The 24755-nt window shown below is 40.6% G+C and overlaps 1 protein-coding gene across 10 annotated transcripts in view; it reads left to right on the forward strand.

Annotated features, from left to right (window-relative positions):
- SIPA1L2 (signal induced proliferation associated 1 like 2) overlaps window positions 1–24755 on the forward strand; it is a 254858-nt gene that overhangs the window by 186614 nt on the left and 43489 nt on the right. For 9 of the 10 annotated variants that reach the window (XM_049867910.1, XM_049867906.1, XM_049867905.1 and 6 more), the window contains 5 exons: window positions 1752–2026; window positions 18864–19124; window positions 21433–21588; window positions 23097–23197; window positions 23576–23679. In XM_049867910.1, coding sequence (XP_049723867.1) covers window positions 1752–2026; window positions 18864–19124; window positions 21433–21588; window positions 23097–23197; window positions 23576–23679 — 897 coding nt within the window. The remainder of the gene's footprint in view (window positions 1–1751; window positions 2027–18863; window positions 19125–21432; window positions 21589–23096; window positions 23198–23575; window positions 23680–24755) is intronic. The other variant, XM_049867912.1, reaches the window with a different exon arrangement.

The raw sequence follows: 24755 nt of genomic DNA on the forward strand, positions 1-24755 counted from the left end.
AATAAATGGAAAACATTCAGACTCAGCCTTTGGATGATAAGAAGCAAGGAACAGAGGAGATAAATAGCAAAAGGTGAAAGTGGGGTAAGTGGCAGGTATTGGAGAAAATAAGCAGAAGAGACTGGCAAAGCTCAGTCATTCATTCTCCAGTCTAATATGGGTATTAAATTTCAGCTGAAAATTGCATTTGTATTTAAAGCAGGTAAGGCACATTTTATTTGTAGTCTTTTGGCGAAGCAGCTTAGAAAACAGTTGAAGAGACATAAAGAAAAAATTTAGTCATGTTTTAAATGTAACAAAAGTACTTTTTCAACAATTTTAAGTGAATTCAGTTCATAAGTTTGGAAACTTCAATCTTTCAAAACTTCCCCACTAGCTAAGACTAGCAATCCCTTCCCACATTTCCTTAAGCCCCAAACTGTCATCTCTATGGGAAGCTGGCTCAGGTCATGTGCACTTGCGGTAACCATGGAGACAGCAGACATGGTGATGCACTGAACCCAGCCCCGTTCCCACAGCTGCACTTCCAGCCATAGGTTTGATTAAATGGGTGTCTGTGTAGTCAGAGCGTGCTGCATGGATATGGAGCATTTATTACACTGAAACTTGATACATTGGCTCTGTGCTTTGGGGGATTCGCGTATGATGCCTTTTGACTTTAAATTTCTCACAAATAAGTGATGTCATCAAATCACACCCATATTTTTTTTTCATTGCTTGGGAAACCGCGCTCTCTCATGGAAACAAGTTGCAGGTGCTTTAGTGCACCGAGTGGGGCACAACCACCTCGCTTTTCCCACTGCTCCTTTCTGTGGTACTTTCATAGAGTCATTTTGTTGGAAAAGGTGAGAGCACTGGTGCCACTCCTGCTCAGGTTGTACCCCGGCCTCTCCCTGGAATTTCTGGTTTGATGATGACTGGCCTGTTTTGAGAGCAGGAAGCCTGTAGGCACAGGAGACTCTGCTCTCTGCAAAGGCATTGCCTGCCAACTTTCCTCATCAACAGATGACAAAAGAACCTGTTGATTACCACACAGGTAATCGTAAGTTCCCTCACCACTTCCGATGAAAGTGCAAGTGGCTGGAAAGGGCTGTCCCCAGTGCTAATGTCGGGCACAGCAGTTACAGTTTTCTTAAGAGTCCAACCCCCTGCTGCCCTGCCTGGGCCTCAGGGCGTGTCACTGAAGTGTTAGCTGAATCGGGTGTGGGCCATTGGTTTAAAAAACGAGTGCATGAAATGCCTGTTAGGTTTTAGTGCTGGATGAGTGAAAGTTGTAATGGTTTCCAGTGTCCTCGCATTTTTCCATTGCTGCGTTCCATTTAGACAATAGAATTTGTCTGTTTAGGAGCCAAGTAAATTGCCATAAGAAAGGAGAAGAGAGAATTATTGGTGCCCATCTTAAGCTCATGAGCTCGAGGTTGGTGACTGAACAAAAAGCAGGATACCTGTATCGGGAATAGATTTGCCTTGGAGAAGTTAAACCATAGTTTTATTTTCATCATTTTCTTTGTGCTTGATGGCACAGCTAATTATGGTGAGCTCTGAATTTAAATATGTCCTGTCTTTTACTTCTACAGTTTGAAGAGAAGGACAGAGGGAGGGTGGACACCCTTTAAGGCTGTGCTATCAAGTGGTGTGAGAGCCCAGGAGAAGAGCAGTAGAAGCAGAGGCCCATGTGTGCACCTCTGAAACGGGGCACTCATAACAGCCTGAGTGGGAAGGGGATCTTTAACAGTATCCTTCCCTTTCAGATAGTGACAAGAGGCTGCGAGACTGTGGAAATGACCTTGAGGAGGAACGGGCTGGGCCAGCTAGGCTTCCACGTGAACTTTGAAGGAATCGTTGCAGATGTGGAACCTTTTGGCTTTGCCTGGAAGGCTGGCCTTCGCCAAGGGAGCCGCCTCGTGGAGATCTGCAAAGTGGCCGTAGCCACTCTGACCCACGAACAGATGATTGACCTGCTCCGGACCTCCGTGACTGTGAAGGTGGTCATCATCCAGCCCCACGATGATGGCTCACCCCGAAGGTAAGGCATGAGAGGCTACAGCGGGATAGTCAGGGCCGGAAGCAATGCTTGCTTCTCCAGGGCCTCTGGAGCAGAGGGGTGTCCTTATGGTCACATGGATCTTCTGCCAGCCTCTTTGGGACATCAACCATTAGAGCAATTCAAAAGATCTTAAAAATCGAACAGAAAAGTTACTAATGTATGACAAATGATGAAGTGTAATTCTCTAAATAGTTTAATGGAAAATTGACCACATAAAAGCTGAGCTAATATAACTAAGTTCATTTGGGTCATCTGGACCAGTGATGCTTATGTTTAAGAGATAGTATTCTCTATCATAGCCCAGCTTTTGGCAAATTAAATACTTTTCTCTACACAACTAGAATCCCTTTCTGTAACGTGAAGTCACTGATTAGTAACAGGGTATTTAAGTGCTTGGTACCTGTATGTATGAAAAAATATTGGAAGACTAAGTATACTCTGTGTGTTGACTGTTCTACAAATTTAAACTTAAGACACGTTGACTTGTGTTTAGTTGGGCCTTGCTTTTATTGGTCAGGGCAGTAAAACCTATGAAAAGAAATGGCTAGACTCGGAGAGCTCAGAGATTTATAGGTAGAGGGTAGGGCCCAGGATGAAATTAGGAAGCAGTACTTTTCCATTGTTAATAGAAAATAATCATGCTCAACATCAAGAAAATATTCGACCAAAAGGACAAAGAAGGCTAATTCAGAACACCATCCCTTCCGGCTGGGCGTACTGCTTGGTGGTAGAGGGGCCTGGCAGTTCTATTCAGAGGACATTTCCACTATCTCCATCTCAGGGTAGAACTCCTTGTAGGCAGCCTCCCGAACTAAGAGTGAGAGAAAGTGTGCGTGGACTGTAGGTGAGAGCTGTGTGATCCTGGATAATTCACATATGCTCTTCTAAACCTTGCTTCCTATCTGTCAGGTGCATTATAATAGTGCCTACCTCATATAGTTTTTATGAAGATTGAATAAGATTGTATATGTAAAGCACCTAGCACCTTTCTGACATAATCATCTCTCCATACATTTTACTTAAGAAAAAAAAAAGACAAACGGAACTTTAGGATATTCAGTTCATTTTCTTCCATATAAAAAAAGAAATTGCCATCATCCACAGATAGCAGTATTACTGCGCTGACTTTCTGGGCTTATTCCTGTGGTACCTGAGGGCTGTCTTCCTGCTTTCTTCTTATTTTATTCACCATCTGCAGCTGTGCTGTCTCACAGCATGGTCTGTGAGGCTGGATATCTTCTAGATCTGTACTCTCCCATACAACACCCACTGGCCACATGTGCCTGTGGGGTACTTGAAAGTGGCTAGTGTAACTGAGAAACTGGGTTTTTCATTTTAACTAACTTGAGTTGAATTAGCCACTTGTGGCTAGTGGCTACTGTATTGGAGAGTGTAGCTATAAAACCATGATTTCCTTTTGGAAAACAAACCAGTGATATACCATCTTTCTCTCCAGTTAATGTACAAAATTTTGTGAATTTCTGTTTCTCTTGGTTTTCTCACCATCTGCTCCTAGCCTGACTTTCTGTGGCCTTGTTTCCAATATTTGCCCAATGTGTTTATGAAATAAAGGTTAATGAACTGGAATTCCTCCCCAAAGTGTCAGTTTCATGTCACATGAAATCTCCCATATGTTTCTTGTTGCTTTGCCTGATTCTGTCCCGTTAAATCCATTTGCTCCTGAGTCTCATGAATCCCACGTAGTTGTACAAGGACAAAGAAAATAAAGATGAAAAAAAACGAGACTTAGAAAGAATAGAGGCAAAGCCTTTAGGGAAAATATTTTACAATAAATTTTAAACCAGTTATTAGAAATGTTTCCATGTAATAAGTTTTATGTCTTCCTTTAGTAGAAATATATGTTTGTAGCTCTGAAAATGTTATAGTGAAAATCAAGTCCTTTATCTGTATTAGAGGTTGATTGGGGCCCGTTGGTATAGTAGTTAAAGAGCTCAGCGGCTAACCAAAAGATCAGCAGTTCGAATCCACCTGCCACTCCTTGGAAACCCTATGAGGCAGTTCTATGTCCTATACGGTCACTATGAGCCAGAATCAACTTGGCGGCAACAGGTTTTGGGGTTAGAGGTTGATTACTAGTATAGAATTAGACAAAAATGTTACTATATTCTTCCTTTGGATTAAAAATAACATTCTTACCTTTTTTTGGTTTTGGTCTACTCTTTAGTAAAAAGGAAACCCTGGTGGCATAGTGGTTAAGTGCTCTGGTGGCTAACCAAAAGGTCGACAGTTTGAATCTACCAGGTGCTCCTTGGAAACTCGATCGGGCAGCTCTACCCTGTCCTATAGGGTTGCTATGAGTCGGAATCGACTCGATGGTGACAGGTTTGGTTTGGGTTTGCTTTTAGTTTAAAAAGAAAAAAAAAAAAAAAAGCTTTAGAGAAGTCTGGTTAATAAAAACGGCAATATTATCATTATGTTTGGTATTTAAAACATGATTTAAGAAGAGAGTTTCCTAAAAAGACTGAATTGGTTTTCAGCTAAAACAAATAAACCAAAACTACAATTTAAAAGTCCCAGCTGTTAATCATTTGATCCCTGGACCTGTTTTACCTCTAAGGAGTGCTTGTCACCTGCTGAAGCCTTGGTCTGCACAAAATTAAAATCTACATTTTAAATGCAAATTCTCTTATTGAAACTATTCAGAATATTTATTTAGAGATTTTGCCTTGTTTCCTAAGATTCCCATTAATGCCATTTCCTGAAAACAGAGGTTTTCCTCCTGATTAATCAGGAGTACCTGCCGTGTATGTTTTAACCTTAGCCAGAAGGATTAGAACGATTTGCCTGGTAGTAACACTCTGCATATGACCGTCACCCTCCCATGTCTGCAAATCAGGAGGGTTTTACACCTAGCATGTATCATTTAAAACTCTCAATTCGGTCTTCCCATTTTCTGTGAATTTATATATTTTTAAATCCATATTTTTGTTACTTTTGGGTGTTTTCTACCTGTGAATGCCTGGGTGCCCTGATAAAAGTACTTGCTGTTGTCAAGCATTTTCACCTTTAACAAATTATTCTTGCAAGAACAGTTCTTTGCTTTAGACTATAAGTAGGAAATGTCAGGTTAAATTTTATCCGTGCTCTAAGCTGGTTTTGCTTTCTGTGTTGATATTTTTAAGAAACTATATGTGGGGCTGAGAGGGGTAACGGGCAGCACTTGACTCATTTTAAAAATTAAAATACAAACCTTTTAAACTAAATACTGGTTAGTACCATTATCCCTGTAGCAAAATATACAAGGATACGCCTCAAGCTAAAAAGACACATTTGATTTGTGGCATGGAAAATGACCACCATGTTCTTTCACAAAGTAGCTCTTAGTGCTTTTTGGGGAGGAAAAAAAACGTATTCATTTGAATAGACTTGTGTGTGTGTGTGTGTACATGTATATATATATATTTTTTTTTCTTTTAAGCTCTTTAATGTTAAGATCCATGGCCACAAGGGCTACAAAAGTAGCCAGATTAATGAATTGCGAGATATTTTAGTCTTTACAAATATTATGAATAATGGAGTAAAAAATGCTCCAGTTCATGTTTGTCATTTATTGACTTGATTTCCACCCTACAGGATATCAGTGAAAAAGCAATTTGACTTGGGGCCCATCTGCTCCTGTCAGCAGATAGAGAGGCCTGTCATTTGATAGACTTGCTCTGGTTGTCCTCAGGTCAGAACAGCATTTGGTGATGACTCAGGAGCTTGCTGAATTAAATGAAGTCTTAAATAGAGAAAGTATTTATGTTGAATCAAAAGCCACCACATTTTGAAGCTCCTTTCTCAAGCCTAAGGGTGATGATAGTTCACTTGTCTTTAGGCTTGAAAGGATTTTTAGTTTTCCTTGTTGAGTTCCACAGAACACTAAGCACGAGGGACTCCCCTTTGGGAATGCTTATTAACTAAACTCCTGCTGGCACTGGATTCTGGAGTGAATTCATATAGATTGGAAATGAGTGGCAAGAAGCAGTTTGGGAATAACGCTCTTCAAATGGAAATGAGGTTTTAAGGGAAGCACGTTGTTTCCCAAGCAGTCAGTCTCTGTGGCAAAGATGAAGAAGAGTTGGTGAAGACACTTAATTAAGATCTTTCTTATTTTTGAAAGGGTGGTACCCAGCCACCAGTATAGCTCACTCCGAGCCTTCAGAGGTAACTGATACTCTGTCAGTGTCATTTCAGGGAAAGCACATCAACTCAAAGGCTGATATAAAGGAAGTAACAGCTTGTCAGATTATGCATGAATTGCTATATCATGCGAGTGACTTTAGTAAATATGCCCAAATAAAAATGGAAATTAAATGCCTCGCTGTGGTGCCTGTTTTCTATGATTTTTCGTATTTTGTTGACATATTCTCTAAACATATTCTTCTATGTAATGCAGAACAGTGGGAATTATCCCATGTTGTCGTGAGTCTAAATTGTTTCCTCATCATTCTGTAAAATTAAAACTTGATGTTCTTCTCTTCTGTTTCGCTTCCTGTTGCCTGGTCAACTCCCTGCAGTTATATGGAGAGGAGGAACTGGAAATAGAAATTGAAAGGAAGACTCATTTTTGTCACATTAGCAGATTTTATAAAAAATGGATAAGTAGAAAATTGAAATATGGACTAAAATGTGATTTTAGAGTAGTATTCCAGTTTATCTGGATGGGTACTAGATTTTAACGTGAAAACAATACAGAACTTCACTTTTATAAAAGTAGGTTGGAGTTGACTCATAATTCCAAGTCTGTGCCCAGATCTTCCAATATAATGTTCACCTGTCCCCTTGCTCCATGAAGTGAAGAGCCCTGAATTACAGAACAGAAGGTAGGATGCCTTACATTCACTAATTCATTCATTTGCTGTTCGTGAGTTTGTGCTAGAAACTGCTGGGCACTGGAATGACTAGGACAGACATAAATAATCTTACCTATACATCTAAAGTGCAGTACTTCCTGCTCATATATGTCTATTTAAAAACACTTTTCTCAAACTATATAGCCACAACTTATTACTTGCTCATAAGTATCTCAAACTAGTGCAGAAAGTGCTGTCACCCTCTCTAATCTCACAGGTTAGTACCCACACTGTTGTGCATTTTAAACACTGGAGCATTACTGACATGGTAACAGGAATGCAAAGGGTAACAGTAAAGCTTGAGGATTCTGTTAGTGAGGCAAGTCACAGTCTCTTGGTTTGTAAAGTGACACTACCGCTATGATAGTGGATAGCCATCGGATACTGTCCCTCATGGAAATGCACTTATCAATAAGTAGGCCTCCCATAGTCTTTGAGACGCTTCTCTGTATGTCTTTGAAGTATAAAAGCCATGTAAAATATTATTCTTGCCCTCGTGCTTTCTAAGAAAAAAAAAGCTAATTGGTGTCACAAGAGTTTCCTGAGCCTCTGCCTTCAGTTGGACGCTGTGCTAGGTACTGGGGATACGGTGGTGAAGGCACACCTGCCTTGTGTCTAGTGAGGAAAGAGAGTGATGGAGGGCCACGATTCACTCAGCAGCAGAGAGCCTCCCTGCCTATTAAATACAACACCTACCTTTTTAGTTCAAGGTCTTTTTTCTAAAGGTTTGGACAAGTGGATTTATGGTCTGGATGGCTTTTTTTATACCTGTAGTCTAGGAGTCTCCCTATTTCTATCTCAATTAAGGAAATTTGTTGAAAAGTGAGTTGATATTTCATTTATTGCCTATTTAATGTATGGCACTGCCCTAACCTTTACAGTAAGTTATCTGATGTGGCTGTCTCCGTGCTGGAAGCTTTTGATTTTTTATGCACCAGAAAGAGTTTGCTATTCAAGTGAATGAGCATCAGTTATCTGTGTCACCTTGTTGGATAATTTGGAAAGAATCTTCTAGCTATTAGCGGACTATTAGCATAACAGACATTAAAATGATTAAAATATCGGTGCTTACATTAATCCCTAAGGCTATAACAGGGTTCTTTTACAAAGTACATAATATAAAAGAAGCAGATCATTCTTTTGAGGGGATGTGCCTTTGTTTCCGAAGACTCTTTTAGCACCTAGTGGAAAACATTGCATAACTGTTAGGATTCAGAAAGGACACTGTCCTAAGAGTCAGAGGACCTCGATTCCAGGGTCAGCCCTGCCCCTGTTTAACTACTATGACATTTCCAACCTTTCTGAGCCTTCTTCTGAAAAATGGAGGTTTCTTTTGTACCTCAAAAATTTTTGTGAAAATCCAATGGCATAGTGCATGTGGAACACTGTAAGTGCTCTGCAAGGCAAGGCAGTGGACCAGAGGTAGAGAGCAGCACTGCAGTATGCTCTAAGGTCTTCTGTCAGTTTTTGGGGTTCAATTAAAGGTTTTCTATGATGCAGTCACATAAAGCAAAACCAATAGGCAATATCAGAGTACAGTGAATGCAAGTCGTCATTACATGATTAAGCTGTGGCTGGGTGGTTCGTGGTTTGCCCGGTATAGCTAATTTGTTCAGTTGCTTTTTTTATTTAATTTTTTTGTAAGAATATGCTTTGTTCCTTTGAGTTTCTCAGTTCTCTAGGTTTTTGGTTTTGTTTTTCTACTATTTCCCCCTGGACATTTCCACTTTCTTAGTTCTGAAGTAACATAACATCAAGTCATAGATTATATATATGATGAAAAGAATAAAATAACAGAATAATGATACATTGTTCTGTAGATCAGTGTAGATGAAGGGGATTTTACAACTCTAAAATTTTCCATAATTTTAATATAGTTAATCTGTAAAATTCTATAATCTGTAACCATGTATTACTTAGAAAGAGATAACTTTCGTGAAAGACTTGGTTATTTCTATAGTTCTTTTTAGTTTGTATGGCTTTTGCTGTATAGTATTGGTTCCCTCTATTATTTTATCGAAGCAAAAAGCAATATTATTTGTAACTGACTTCTTGTGGAGCTGTCACTTGAGGAATCTCGCGTATTTTGTGGCATTTAATCTTGACACATCCTTCATTTGCTGATGTGGCACGACTCAAAATGAGAAGAAACAGCTGCAAAGATCCATTAATAATTGGAACCTGGAATGTAGGAAGTATGAATCTAGGAAAATCGGAAATCGTCAAAAATGAAAAGGAACACATAAAGATCAACATCCTAGGCATTAGTGAGTTGAAATGGACTGATATCAGTCATTTTGAATCGGACAATCATATGGTCTACTTTGCTGGGAATGACGAAGAGGAATGGCATTGCATCAATTGTCAAAAAGAACATTTCAAGATCTATCCTGAAATATAATGCTGTCAGTGATAGGATAATATCCATATGCCTACAAGAAAGACCAGTTAATACGACTATTATTCAGACTTACACACCAGCCACTAAGGCCAAAGATGAAGAAACTGAAGATTTTTACCAGCTTCTGCAGTCTGAAATTGATCGAACATGCAATCAGAATACACCGATAATTACTAGTGATTGGAATACGAAAGTTGGGAACGAAGAAGGATCGGTAGTTGGAAATAGTCTTGGTGATAGAAATGGTACTGGAGATTGCATGATTGAATTTTTAAGACCAACAACTTCTTCATTGCAAATACCTTTTTTCTCCAACGTAAACAGCGACTATATTTGTGGACCTCACCAGGTAGAATACACAGGAATCAAAGTGACTACATCTGTGGAAAGAGATGATGGAAAAGCTCAATATCATCAGTGAGAACAAGGCCAGGGCCCAACTTCAGATCAGACCATCATTTACTCATATATAAGTTCAAGTTAGCTCCTTGGAAACTCTATGGGGCAGTTCTACTCTGTCCTGTAGGGTCGCTATGAGTCGGAATTGACTCGACGGTACTGGGTTTTTCTGGGTAAGTTCAAGTTGAAACTGAAGAAAATTAGAACAAGTTGACAAGAGCCAAAGTACAACCTTGAGTATATTCCACCTGAATTTAGAGACTATCTCAAAGTAGATGTGACACGTGGGACATTAATGATCGAAGACCAGATGAGTTGTGGAAGGACATCATACATGAAGAAAGCAAGAGGTCATTAAAAAGACAGGAGAGAAAGAAAAGACCTAACTGGATGTCAGAAGAGACTCTGAAACTTGCTCTTGAACATTGAGTAGCTAAAGCAAAAGGAAAAAATGATGAAGTAAAAGAGCTAACAGAAGATTTCAAAGGGCAGCTCGAGAAGACAAAGTATTATGATGACATGTGCAAAGACCTTTCGGCATTTCTCAAGCTGAAAGAACCGAAGAAAAAATTCAGGCCTTGAATTGCAATACTGAAGGATTCTACAGGGAAATTATTAAACAACACAAAAGAAGATGGAAGGAATACACAGAGTCACCATACTAAAAAGAATTGGTTGGCGTTCAACCATTTTAGGAGGTAGCATATGATCAGGAGCCAGTGGTACTGAAGGAAGAAGTCTAAGCTGCACTGAAGGCATTGACGAAAAAGAAGGTTCCGGGAATTGACGGAATACCAATTGAAATGTGTCAACAAATGGATGCAGTGCTGGAAGTGCTCATTTGTCTATGCCAAGAAATGTGGAAGACACAGAGCTACCTGGCCTACTGACTGGTAGACATCCATATTTATGCTTATTCCCAAGAAAGGTAAATTGGAAATCGAACAATATCATTAATATCACATGCAAGCAAAATTTTGCTGAAGATCATTCAAAAGCAGCTGCAGCAGTATATTGACAGGGAACTACCAGAAATTCAACCTGGGTTTAGAAGAGGACATGGAACCAGGGATATCATTGCTGATGTCAGATGTATCCTGGCTGAAAGCAGAGAACACCAAAAAGATGTTTACCTGTGTTTTATTGACAATGCAAAGGCATTTGGCTATGTGGATCATAACAAATTATGGATAACATTGTGGAGAGTGGGAACTCCAGAACACTTAATTGTGCTCATGAGGAATCTGTACATGGATCAAGAGGCAGCCATTTGAACAGAACAAGGGCATACTGCATGATTAAAAGTCAGGAAAGGTGTGCGTCAGGGTTGTAACCTTCCACCATAAGTATTCAATCTGTATGCGGAACAAATAATCGGAGAAGCTGGACTATATGAAGAAGAACAAGGCATCAGGATTGGAGGAAGACTCATTAACAACCTGCGTTATGCAGATGATACAGCCTTGCTTGCCGAAAGTGAAGAGGACTTGAAGCACTTACTGACGAAAATCAAAGACCACAGCCTTCAGTATGGATTGCACCGCAACATAAAGAAAACAAAAATTCTCAGCATCCAGACCGATAAGCAGTCGGTCACAAACACATCATCATAAACAGAGAAAAGATTAAGATTGCCAAGGATTTCATTTTACTTGGATGCACAATCAACACCCATGGAAACAGCAGTCAAGACATCAAAAGATGCATTGCATTAGGAAATCTGCTGCAAAAGATCTCTTTAAAGTATTGAAAAGCAAATATGTTACCTTGAAGACAAGGTGCACATGACCCAAGCCAGGGTGTTTTCAGTCACCTCATATGCATGGGAAAGCTGGGCAATGAATAAGGAAGACCAAAGAACAGTTGACACCTTTGAATTGTGGTGTTGGCCAAGAATATCGAATATACAATGAACTGCCAAAAGAACGAACAAATCTGTCTTCGAAGAAGCACAACCAGAATTCTCCTTAGAAGCAAGGATGGTGAGACTACGTCTCACATACTGGACGTGTTATCAGGAGGGATGAGTCCCTGGAGAAGGATATCATGCTTGATAGAGTCAGTGAAAAAGAGGAAGACATTCAACAAGATGGATTGACACAGTGGCTGCAACGGTGGGCTCAAGCAGAGCAACAATTGTTAGGATGACGCAAGCTGGGCAATGTTTCATTCTGTTGTGCATAATGTCTCTGTGAGTAGGAACCAACTCAATGGCACCTAACAATAACACAGCATCCTGTGGTGTTACTATTCCATTTACCAAAAGAAGAAAATTGGGTCTAAAGAGGTTGTCACATTTCTAAGCATCAGTGGGCAGCTCTGGGTTTTGAACCCAGAATAAGGAAGCTATGGATTTTGAACCCAGGGCCCAAACTATCTCTTTTATGGAGGGCAGTTTAATTGGTGCTGAGTAGTCCCTTTAGGGGCTAATAGAAAAAGCTGTGTGGTCTGACTGGGGTCAAATGATGATTGTGCTGACAGGCTGTAGAGCCTGAGTTGATCCTTTAGAAGTAAGTCCACGAACTGGCCAGCTTTCAAGTTCCCAAATCATCTATGGTAAATGGAAGATTCTTATAGGAAACTAGAGGCATCTGTGGAAAGAATGGGACTGTGTGGGTGAACGTCATGCTGGGAACATTCCTCAATGTCTCTGAAGTTGTGGGGTGTGGAAGCTATAGTGCTTGGCAGTGCGTATGTGTGTCTATTACGGTGAGCAAAAGTGGATACCACTTCGTGCTGGAAATACCCAGAAGTCAGGGAGTGGTGGCAGCTGTAGAGCAAAAATCCACTGGTTGGGAAGCCCTGGCAGCAAGAATCAGAGGCTTGATGCATGTTGATACGAACAAGTTAATGAGTTTCCCTTGGTACAGGAATAAGCCATCCCAAAAAGTCCGGAAGGATAAGTAGTATTTTTTTTTTTTTTCCAGAAAAAAGCAGTAAAATATGCAGGATCCTCTGAGGACTCCAACTAATGGAAGTACTTGTCATCCTTACATTTTTTAATGTCACACATTTAACTAGCAATTTTTTTTTATAACCTTCCTGTTCTACAAAATGTTTTGCCTTCCAGGGGATAGTAGTGAGAGAGATTAGGCTCGGGAAAGTTCCTGACTAGACGAGATATATTTATTTTTAACCCTGAAGCTGAGTTTTTATGGTTCTCTACCTAGCCTGATAATTAAGAGCCTAAATAGATGGTAAGTACATTTATTACTGGGCAAAGAGGAAATAAAAATGCATACATGTAAGTGATCCTGCGGCCTTATCTGGCATTTTTTAGTATCTCCTTTTGGCAAGCAAACGGTGGGAAATGAGCCAGAAGCTGGAAGTGCGATTCACATCCACTGACTTGATGTGGCATGTGAAGAGGAAGCCAAGTGTGTTCTTAATGAGGCCTGAATTGTTATATTAGTGCATTAAAGTAAAAGACCCAAATCTTTTTTTTAAGAAGCGTTTCAATTCTGTATAGTTTTTCCCCATGCTCAGAAATGTCTTTTTGTGGCTGATCAGTTTGAATTTCAGTTGGGCTTTTCTTATTGGTCAAAAATATTTCCCATGTGCCACTTTGCAACAGCACCAGCTAGATGCTCCAGAGGAGGTAGGTACCTTGCCTGGGGTTGTCTGCCAGAATCACACAAGGAAGAGAAAAAACAGCATGTGAGGACACAGGCAGACCTGTTCCTAGTACACACTGCAGCAAGAGAACCTCTGTAGACTGATTTGTACTTCTTATTTTATATCTCTTCCTATCTCCTTAAAAATTGGTAGGATTATATTTATCCTTAAGAGAACTTCTCATACATATTTTAAAAAAAAAGAAAGAAACCTTGCTGTCGAATCAATTCTGACTCACAGAAACCCTGCAGGAGAGAGTAGAACTGCCCCATAGGCTTTCCAAGGCTATAAATCTTCCCTGAAGCAGACTGCCACATCGCTTTCCTGCAGAACAGCTGGTGGGTTTGAACTGCCAACCTTTAGGTTAGCAGCAGAGCGCTTAACCACTACTACCAGGGCTCCTCTCATACATGTGAACTAGCACTCAGTTTGACTAGGCTTGATGATAAGTTAAAATCAGTGCTACTTATTTGATGTCCTAGTCATAGATGTCAACAAAGCAAAATCTAGTCCATAAGAGTTGTCGTCAGTTGCTGTTGATTTGGCTTTGACTCTCGGCTATTCCGTGTACAATAGAGTGAAACATGGCCTGCTCCTGCGCCATCTTCACGATGGCCGGTGTGCTGGACTCCATGGTTGCAGCCACTGTGTATTTTGAGTGCCTTCCAACCGGGGGTTGGCGGGGGAGTGGTGCTCATCCTTCAGCACTATATTGGATAGTATTCTGTTGTGATCTATAGAATTTTCGTTGGCTGATTTTTGGAAGTAGATTGCCAGGCTGTTCTTCCTGGTATATCTTAGTCTGAAAGCTTCGCTGGAACCTGTTCACCGTGGGTGACCCTGCTTATGTTTGAAATACTGGTGGCATAGCTTCCAGCATCACAGCAACATGCAGACCACCGCAGTACCGTCAAACAGGTGGTAGTTTATAAGAATAGTTGCTGTAGAAGTGTCACATAATAAAACAATTTTCATTTTAAAGTAGAGCTGTTCTTTTGAGAATAACTAGCTTTATGAGGAAAAAGAGTACCAATTTTTGATGTTAAAAGACTTTTTTTCCATATGACTTTCTCCCTGAGGTTGGAAATGCAATAATTCCATCCTAATTCCCTTCTCAACCCAATGCATTGCACGGGTTCTTGTCAGTACTCTCTCAAATATTAGTCATGATTTTGCATTTATATAATGTTTTTCTACTGAGACTTAAGCTGAATTATAGTGTCTTATTAAAGATTGTAATCCATACAACTATGAGCATGAATTAAGTACCCCCATACTGCTTAGCCACCTGTCTTCTCTTTCCTTCTCCCATTCAAAAACCAAACCCAATAAACTTGAAGCCCAAACATATACTGGAAATGGTCTGTAAGATTCAGTGTTCATGTTGATATCATTCAAAGTATAACCCCAGGACCTTTAACTTTGATAGGACAGGATTAATGGTCTCCTGACTTTCACCATTCAGGCAGCTGAGACCTTTGAGACAACACAGGCTGGGGTTCACCTGAGCGTTCAGTGACTTTCTTAAAGCATCAATTAGGGTAGAAGATAAGTTTTCTTTGGTTTGGTACTCTACTATAATATTACACCTTTGCGATTCTTAATTAGGTTGTTGACCATATGGATAAATCAACAGTTCCAGGAGATACTGGTGTCTAGTTCAAGAGGAGAACACTTACATTTTTACTCCATGAGTAAAAATTGTAGTGCCTTGGTGTTTTATAAATAGTAGTGCAGTTAAATATAAATCTGGACTTACTGAGTTTGATCAGTAGTTTAATTACCCGACTCTGTAAGTCAAGATTAATTTCAACTTGCCAAGATAAGAGATCTGTTTTGTTTGGGGGAAGGAAATAGAGTTAAAATAAAAGGTATCAACCAAAGTTTACTAATAAACAGATAATCACTGTCTCATTCTCAGTAACAGCAAATATCTCTCTTTAGGTTGATTTATTCAGTCCGTTCCTTCAGTCTACCTCTCTTAGTCTCAAGCTTTAACTACTATTGCTTGAATGTATTTGAAATAATTTTCACCTAAAACTTAAAAGCATCACTTTTATTATTTTGTACCTTCTAGTATTGCTGTTGAGAAGAATGGAACTGCTCTGGTTCCCAGTCCTTTGTGTGGGGCCCCTCCCCAACCACTCACCCCCAGAATCTTTTTAGGATCTCTTTTAACCAAAAAATAAAAAACCACCAAACCCATTACCGTAGAGTCAATTCAGACTCATAGCAACCCAACAGGACAAAGTAGAGCTGCCCCATAGGGTTTCCAAGGAGTGGCTGGTAGATTTGAACTGCCAACCTTTTGGTTAGCAGATGAGCTCTTAACCGTTGTACCACCAGGGCTCTACCTCTTCTTACCAGGAGTCTAAAATTCCACAGTGATGTGTCTCAAGATGGATCTTTTTTTTTTTCATTCATTCTTCTGGTTACTCTGTGGACCTTTTTAATCTGGCTTCACATATCTTTGAGATCTGGGGATTTTCTTGTATTATTTCTTTATAATATTCTCCCCACAGTTTTCTTTCTGGAACTCTGTTAGGTGGATGTTCCTAAAAGCACTCTGTTTCTGTAACTTTTCAGGGTTGTACAAGGGAAATGGTCTTGCTTTCTTCCTTTTTTCTCTGCAAATGCATGAGTTTTGTCTCCCTTCTCTCTGCTAACTCATTACCCTTCTTCCATTTGCTTTCCATCTTTCTATGTGGTGTTTTAGAGTTTTAGGTTATCTACAGGTTCTATTGATAATTGAGTTTGTGTTTCTTCTGTTTCCTGCTCTCCAATTTCTTTTGTAATGATTTGGAAAAGAGGCTAAGTAATTTTTAACTCTACCATCTTGGAAATGAAAGTCTTGCTTTACTTTTTTGAGAGCAGTGCCTTACTCTGGTAGATTTTTCAAGGGGTGAGTATTAGAAAGCATTTTATATTGACTGGAATGTATAGTGAGAGGCACTGTGACTTTGGATGCTGACTGCTTTACCAACATGTTAAATTGAAATAATCTTCAGCCCTAACACTGAAATTTTTAAACTTACTCTGTCTTCCTGTTTCCTTGCCAAATGTATTAATTGGCTTTGCAGGCTGACTTTGATCAAGTTAATAGTATTGTTTGTACAGTATAGTAGAGAGAAACTTAGGGATGTTCAACTTAAATTATATTTTTCAGGCTAAAGTATCTTAAGTACCTGACTGGTCATTTGAACACATGGAAGAGCACTCTTGGAGATGACCTTAGTTTAAGAGTGTAACTGTGGTGACTGAAAACCACACATGACTGGTATGATGGACACTCAGGTTTTCACGGACTGTGGCAGCCTTTACTCATTTTTTTCACTTTCCTTAGACGTAATGAAAAAGTGATATATGACTCTAATTCATGATTACGTAACCGTAGATTATGTATCTGTCGGATTATAGATGAAGCGTTTTTTAATGTACTGAACTATGTCAGTTGCCCATGTTCAGTATGCTTGATGTTGTGCATGCAAATTGGCTCAAGATATAGCGTGGTCCTTCTAAGAGTTTGCAAACTACCTAAAGAGAAATACATGAAATCCTCAGTGGCAATATCTGCCAGTTAACCAGAGCCAAAAGCAGCAGACGGGATAAAAGGAGCAAGGCCACCTATCAGCTAGGGATAGGGCTGCTCCCTGCAGTCATACAGTTTGTATACATAAAGATGCTTGGCCGCAGGAGTGAGTGTCACTGGGATCCAACCAGGTCTCCTCTGCCCATGAGCCTGTGTCCCTGGAGAACCTACCCAGAGAACATATCTTTGTTTAAACTTGTACGGAGGCTGGTTGGTCTTTACGTTGTTCAGCAGAGTCAGCAAGTCTTGTGGAGAAGATGGGATTTGAGCTGAGACTGGGCCAAACTGGGAGATATGATTGCTGGGAGGGAGGTGGGGGTGGGCCAGCCAACTGGGAGAAGACTGGATACATGCAAGGAACTGTATGCAGGCCCAGTTGTTGAGCAGCAGGTTCCTCTAAGCAGTGCTATCCAGTAGAAGCATTTGACTCTGAATCTTCTTCTAGTAGCCATTAAAAAGTAAAAAGAAACAGGTGCAGTTGTCTTAATAATATATTTTAACTTAATATCTTATTATATATTTTATATTTATATTTTAACTTAATATCTCCAAAACATCATTTCAGCATGCCATTAATATAAAAAATTTTAGTGAGATAGTTTACATTTTTTTGTATTAGGTCTTCAAAATCCAATGCATGTTTTACATTTATAGCATATCTAAATTCAGATGCTAAGTTTTCATCCCAAATGCTTGGTATGTTTGTAGCTTTCATGAAATTTACAGTTGAAAAGGTTGGTTTCCGTACCCAAGTTGTAGCAAACATACTTTTGAAAAAATGAATTGAGTATTAGTTGTTAAATTAATAAAAATTTAATACAATCCTGTTCTGCAGTCCGCTAGCCACGTGGCCAGTGCTCCATCTGGTGCACACGTGGCTGGAGCTCCTGTGTTGGACAGGACGGCTCTCCAGGACTGGAGGGAAGTGCTCTGGAAAGGTGATGTCAGGCACGGGCACAGAGAGTGTATCTCAGAGGCAACAATGAGACACTGAAAATTTTTAGGAAGATAAATGTACAGAATTTGTAACGAGGAGTAGGAAATTACAAACAGAAACCAGTTAGAATCTGCCAACCCCAGCATTGTATACACCATGGGTAAACCACATTTGATAGGGCTTCAGACATGGCCCAGTTCGTTTGGTCACTAAGTAGACCGGTCTTCAATTATACCTCATTTACCAAGGTTCTCTTGAAGAATCAAGCTTCAAAAAAGGGAAGCTTTTCTCTTCCTACTTAATAAGACTTTTTTTTACACCTTCATTGAGGCATAATTTACCTACAATAAGCAGTACATACACAACGCGTACAGTGTGATGAGCTTTCACACAGACAAATAAGGGACATTTCTATCATCCATAAAAGTTAATATCATTAGCTGCAGGTGTCTTTAATTGTAGGATCTCTTACTCGTTAGGCAGACACCAGAAATTTGGAGACTAGAGACCAGGAGTGCAGTTTTGGTTCTGCCTTGGATTTCTAATTACAGTACTTGTTACGTCCAAAAATGTGTTTAAAATATTTAGCAAACTGCAGAGTCCTGGAGACCTCTCTTGTGCCAGGTATTAGCCGTTTTAGTTTCTTATTAGAGGGCAAAGCTGGGGTTGGGGCAGCGGGCTAGGGACTGGAGCGCTTTAATAACCAGTACAGCCCTATCAGCGCAGGTGTCCCTACCTAGTTGACTAGTCCTAGGATGTCTGAGGCTGCCCAGCAGTCAGGCTAAAGGCCTTTCTAGTTCCAGACCACAGTAATTGCTGGCAGATGATGATGGTGATTCGCACTAGTCCCTCAATAGTCTGGGAAGGATTTTTTTATTCTAGGTAGAGGCTCCTTAGACCTTGAGAACTTCACAGTGTCTGTTACACGTATTGACGGGCACTGCTCAGGCATGGCCACGAGGAAGCCATGTTACAGCTCAGCTGTGTTCTCCCTTCTCGCCATCTCTTGCTGCCCACAGAGGGTGCTCAGAGCTGTGCCGCATCCCAATGGTGGAATACAAACTGGACAGTGAAGGCACGCCGTGTGAGTACAAGACACCCTTCAGGAGGAATACCACCTGGCACCGGGTGCCCACCCCTGCCACTGTGCAGCCCCTCTCCAGGGCCTCCCCCGTGCCCGGCACGCCCGACCGGCTGCAGTGTCAGCAGCTTCTCCAGCAGGCACAGGCAGCCATCCCTCGCAGCACTTCCTTCGACCGGAAGCTGCCCGATGGCACAAGGTAATTAATGCTGGTTCTGGTGCTGGGACCCCTGTCACTCCTTCAAAGACAGCTCTTGTAAAACACTGGAGTTAAGAACTCAAAATTGTATGGAGGGACTTTTTATTTGGCTTAACCATTTCTAAGTCACTTGTTTTGAGCAAGTTGGTCAGCAGCATGACCCTGTAGGCTCCAGACTGAGTGGGTTGGGTCCATCTTTCTCCTGGCCCAGCAGTGGCTCTGGATAAAATGCAGACCCTACCCACGTCTCAACCCCCCATGGGAAATGGCTGTTCCTTCTCTGTCCTTGTCCCTCTGGTCAGTTTGCTCCAAACAACCTTAGGAGATGTACCCAGGAATTAGGCTGCATGCACCTCCAGATAAGCATAATTTTGAGTGTAAATAAGACAGAATTGCCCCTGCAAAACCAATGACTAATTCCCACCGTCGTAATGTATTACTTTAAGACATTCTAATATCGTTATCATTTCTTCTTTAATTTTCTCTCATTTTAAACAAAGTGAGGGTTAGTTTAAAATTAAATTTTTCAATGAAAGAATGTACTTGTTTAGAAGCTGGTGAGAATTTTTGGATGCAGAATTTGCATAGGTCATTTCAAGTGAACAAAATTAAGTAAATGTGTTTTATTGTTGTTAACTCCTACTCCTGTTTGTTTTACCTTTCCTGTAACTTACATGCCATGGACACACCATGAGTTTTCTCAAAGCAGTTTGCCAGGCTCTAGTCTGACAGTGCTGTGAGCCAGGAGACCTGGGTTTGAGTTCCAGCTTTCCACTTTCTTGATATGTTTTATCAGGGGCCAGTTACTTGTGCTCTGTACACCTGTAGTTTCCTCATCTAAAAAGATAGTAATGATATAGACCTCAGAGAGCATTATGAGGATTAATGGATTAATATACGTAAAATGCCTAAATCCACACCTGGCACATAGTAAGTGTATATACCCACTCCTAATTTGTAGACATGGCTAGGTTCCAAAGACCAGGTTGTTATGCAAAAATCAGCATTATGCAAAAATGGAGGATGACCACATCAGATCACAAAAATGAAGGATGATTACATCATTACATAACTGCCAAACAACATCCTAAACATAACTGCGAAACCACTGAGAATCATGGCCCAGTCAAGATGACACATAACCTTAACTATCACAGCCAGGGTTACTCTCACCTCATACCTCAGTGTTTGTTACTGCCATATGTACATTGTTAACGTGCAAGATAGTTGGATAGTAGATTTTTTACTATTGTAAATGTGAAATGTTGGATAATGAGATAGTTGATAAGTGAGGAGTAGGTATATAAGTATTAATCATAATTAATAAGAATATTAAAAATGTACTCATTTTCTGCTTTCTCTTATTTTTTCCAGAATGATCCAATTTTAACTTGACGTTTTAATTGACCCATCTTCACTCTGAGTCTCCCTATTCAAAGATCTACTGAGTTTATTAAAAAAAAAAAAAAAAAAACCTGTTGTGGTCAAGTCGATTCCCACTCACAGCGACCCTATAGGACAGAGTAGAACTGCCCCATAAAAAAAAAAAAAAAAGCCCCATAGGGTTTCCAAATAGCAGCTGGAGGATTTGAACTGCTGACCTTTTGGTTAGCAGCCAAGCTCTTAACCACTGTTGCACCAGGGCTCAACAGAGTTTATAAACCTCCCGTATTCAAAACAATATACATAGGTAGCCGAAGATAAAGGGCTGATCGCACAGCAAGTAACATGCAGAAGGGAGACAGTCTGCAGAACCTCCATTATTGAAATAGAACTTCGTAAATTAAAGGGAAAAAAAAAAATCAGGAGGAGTCTGGTAGCAAAAGGGAAGCTTGGCAGGCATATTTTCATGAAGTGAATTCTTGAATTTTACTCAGTTTTGTATCTGAAAAAAAGATGAACTGAATTGCATTCAATGGATGTGTGAAAGTGAATGGTTTTGCCAAATTTAGTTTTTTTCTCTCTGCATATGGTTAAGTATAGAATCAAAACGTGACTTCGGTTAAGTGTCGTATAACAAGAAGTAGTAATGTTTGCATAATGCTGTATTTCTGGCGGTGGCATTGGGATTCCTCCATGTTTCACTGGAATCATTATCTGAGGTTTAAATCTTTAGATAGTGAAGTCTCCTTCCTGCCTACAGCCCTTTCCTTTAAAAAACTGCCATTCATAAACCACCCGATATCTCGCAGTATCATTGACTCTTAGTTGATTTATCCAGGATTTATTGTTTCACAGTGGAATGCATATTTCTTCCCTTTTTTTTTTTTGTCATTGTAAAAATGAATTTATTTGTAAAACAAAACAGGCCAGGTCAAGATGTTGATCCTCCACAGACCCCTCAGTGCACTGTTAATGACTCTGGTCAACATTGCAGAAGTTCGCCCAGCAACCAGTCATCCTCCAGCGACCCAGGGCCCAGCGCCGGCGGTGGCCACTGGAGACAGCAAGTGGCATATGATGGGTATCGTCCCTTTTATCTTTTTGCTGTCCTCCAGGAGTAGCATGCTTCCCTGATTACTTTGAAAAGCGTGTATACTGTCTACAGGGTGATTTGGGGAGTATGAAAATGCCAGGCATGGCTTTCAGTCAAAGGACTTGTCCAGATTAGAAAGCACATTATTTCTATGTTTTAGGAAGCATTCATTCATCTGTATCCTGAGCCTTTTTTCTTTTTAGTAAAAAGAAAAGGCTTTCTTACAATGTGAAAGTTAAGAATCTAGGGGGTTCTGTGAGCAGTGGCCTTTGGGGTTTTTTACTCACTCAAATTGCTGAGGAGGAGTTAACTCCCAGGCTCTCTTGCAAGTGCTTTTTCTCCAAGACACCGCTGAGAATCAGAGAAAGCAGATTTAGTGTGTGGCACTGTAAGCATGTGACACATCCTTTTTGCCTCCTGTTTGGGAAGAAGCTTTCCTCGAAGGTTTAACTCTGAGCTCTCCCTTGTAATGTATGCATGGTTTCCAAGAGGCAGCTCCAGCAGAGCCAAGGGTTCCTTGTGAACATAGCGACAGCTGAACTGACTGATGCTAATAACTCAGGGAAAACATTAATACTTTCAGGGAAGAAAGAGTAAGTGCTTGTGCAAGCCTACTTTTCTGGGGAGCAGTCATTGGTCCTAGCAGCAGTGTTTGCAATGTTGCTTTGCAATGGAGTCAAGCCTCCGTGGCTTTAAAGGATCAAGATGGCGATGATTTAGACTAGAGAATGACAGTGTCCAACCTTGGAAGAATGTCAGTGTGAAAAGAGAAGCTTTCTATTTCTGATTTCACGTGTGCAGGGGGCGATTTCTCTCCCTGGTGCCCTCTTCTTTCCTGGTTTGGAATTAGAATTGGATACTTGTAGTCCGAATTGCATATGTTATCCACCTTACACAGTAGACGGGTTTCTTAAAAGTTGTATGTAAAGTGATTTCTCTAAATTAACTTATAATTTAAAAAGTAGAGAGGAGTTTTTGTATAAATGGGAAAACTTTGCCTGGCTTTTTCTGTGCACCAAAGAATCACTTTGTGATGTGAAGAAGAGTTATATCTGTAAGATTATATTTTTACATTTTGGGTTTTCGTACAACAATGCCCACTTGGATGCAGTCTAGAGCCAATCAGTTATATTTTGCATTTCTTAAAAAGTTTAAAGAAGTATCAGTGCCATGTATAGTAGGCACAAGAAGAAAAAAACAGTGAACTCAGCCTTGGCCATGAGGGATAACCCTTAGCCTCATGGAGTCAGCGGGATTTCTTTATGTGTCATCCGAATGCCTTTATTGACCCTTTGGTGAAACTGGATCCCCCAATTCCACATGCATTAGCGACTCTGGCAAGACTGGGCTGACAGACACCATACTTTCCGTCTGTTAGAAGACAGCTTACAGTCAGGGGTTTCCTTTGCATTCTTGATTGAGACACCAAAAAACAGTGGTCTTGCTGGTGGGATGGTGTAGTGAGCAGGGAGGCTCAACTTAATGTTTCTTTCCAGGTGCCAGTCTCCTCTGCTGCTGGACCACCAGGGCTCAGGTCCTCTGGAGTGTGAAGTTGCCAGGGAGCGGGAGGACATCATGGAAGGAAACAGGCACCCTGGTAATAGAAGACTCCTCGGGGAGAATTCTTCTTCCTTCTACACCCCTCCCTTCTCACGTCCTTCTCTTCCTCCTACACATCACGCTTTTATTCATTCATTCATTTAATACATTTTCAGGGAGCACCTCAGTGCCACATGCTGAGGTGATAATAAGCCAGTCTCCCTATGTAGTAGGGAATGTGGCTGTGGTGGGTGGTAGCTGTGGAAATGGGACATGAACTTTATAGCATTGATGTGTACTCCTAAGACCTATCTATTGGTAAGACCAGCACGTCCTGGAACCACAATCCTGAAATCATTTGTTTGGTTCCTATGTTCTTTACTCTTCTGTTAACATTAGAAATTAGGCATTCAACTCTTCTCTCCTTGTACAACAGAAACCAAATGGCATGGTCCACCTTCTAAAGTTCTGAGTTCCTATAAAGAAAGAGCGCTGCAGAAAGATGGAAGTTGCAAAGATTCCCCCAATAAGCTTTCTCATGTAAGTCTTTTGCTTATAAACTAATCGCTTGTTTAGCCAGAACTAATGCACCTCTACACACATCACTAGCGTAGCCTTATTGCCAGGGATTCTCACAATAATGTCACTTAACCTCACAGGTCTCTTAGAGATGAAAACCAAATCAAACCAAAAACATTGCCATCGAGTCGATTCTGACTCAAAGCAACCCTATAGCACAGAGTAGAACTGCCCCATAGAGTTTCCAAGGAGCACCTGGTGGATTCCAACTGCTGATATTTATGGTTAGCAGCTGTAGCTCTTAACCACTATGCCATCAGGGTTTCCCTTAGAGGTGAGGGATGTTTAAAGAAAAAAAAAGTTAAAGTCCTCCTCCTCCTTACCCCTGATTTACAGAGAGCCTCAAAGAAGGTCACACTGCAAATTAATGGCAAAGCCAAGATTATATCATCAGCCTTTTGATCCTTGACATCCAATGTTATAGCTGCTACAGATTTTTACAGATTTTTGAATCTGTTAACCATGTATCCATTTAAGAGCATAATGCAGAAGAAGTCACTGTGCAGTGGTGTGTGCCCAGAGGTGCTCTGCTGCTAGGTGGGTACTTCATGCAGTTGCAGGCGATTCCTAGTGATAGGGCAGCAGCCAGCGTGTGTGCAGAGTGAGAACAGTGCCTGGTACGTCCCTGCCAGGGCTGTGCTCATTTGGTTTACTCCTTCCAACAGTCCTAGGAGATGGACTTCATAGGTGGACTGTAACCCAATGAGACGAAACTTTCACTTAAACTTGGAAACAGGAATTGTTGCTTGTTGCCATATATAGCCAACATTTTAAAGAAATTTTGTAAGCCCCTGATCCGAGTTGTTTCTTTCCTCTTCCTTAATGTAGCGTTGGAGAGCTTTCTAGTTGCCTATTAGCCAATATAGTCTACATTTCTTCCCTCACCTATAGCCTGGACCTTTTCTTGAGTCATCCTTACAGTATCCATTTTAAATCCTACTGGTACAAATCTCTAACAGTAGTTTAAGCAGAGGGAGGCAGGAGGAGGTGGTAGACTTGAGAATATTGATGTGTGATTATAAGGTCAGGGGGGTTTG

Source organism: Elephas maximus, chromosome 24, assembly GCF_024166365.1.
Source record: "Elephas maximus indicus isolate mEleMax1 chromosome 24, mEleMax1 primary haplotype, whole genome shotgun sequence".
Lineage (NCBI taxonomy): Eukaryota > Metazoa > Chordata > Mammalia > Proboscidea > Elephantidae > Elephas > Elephas maximus.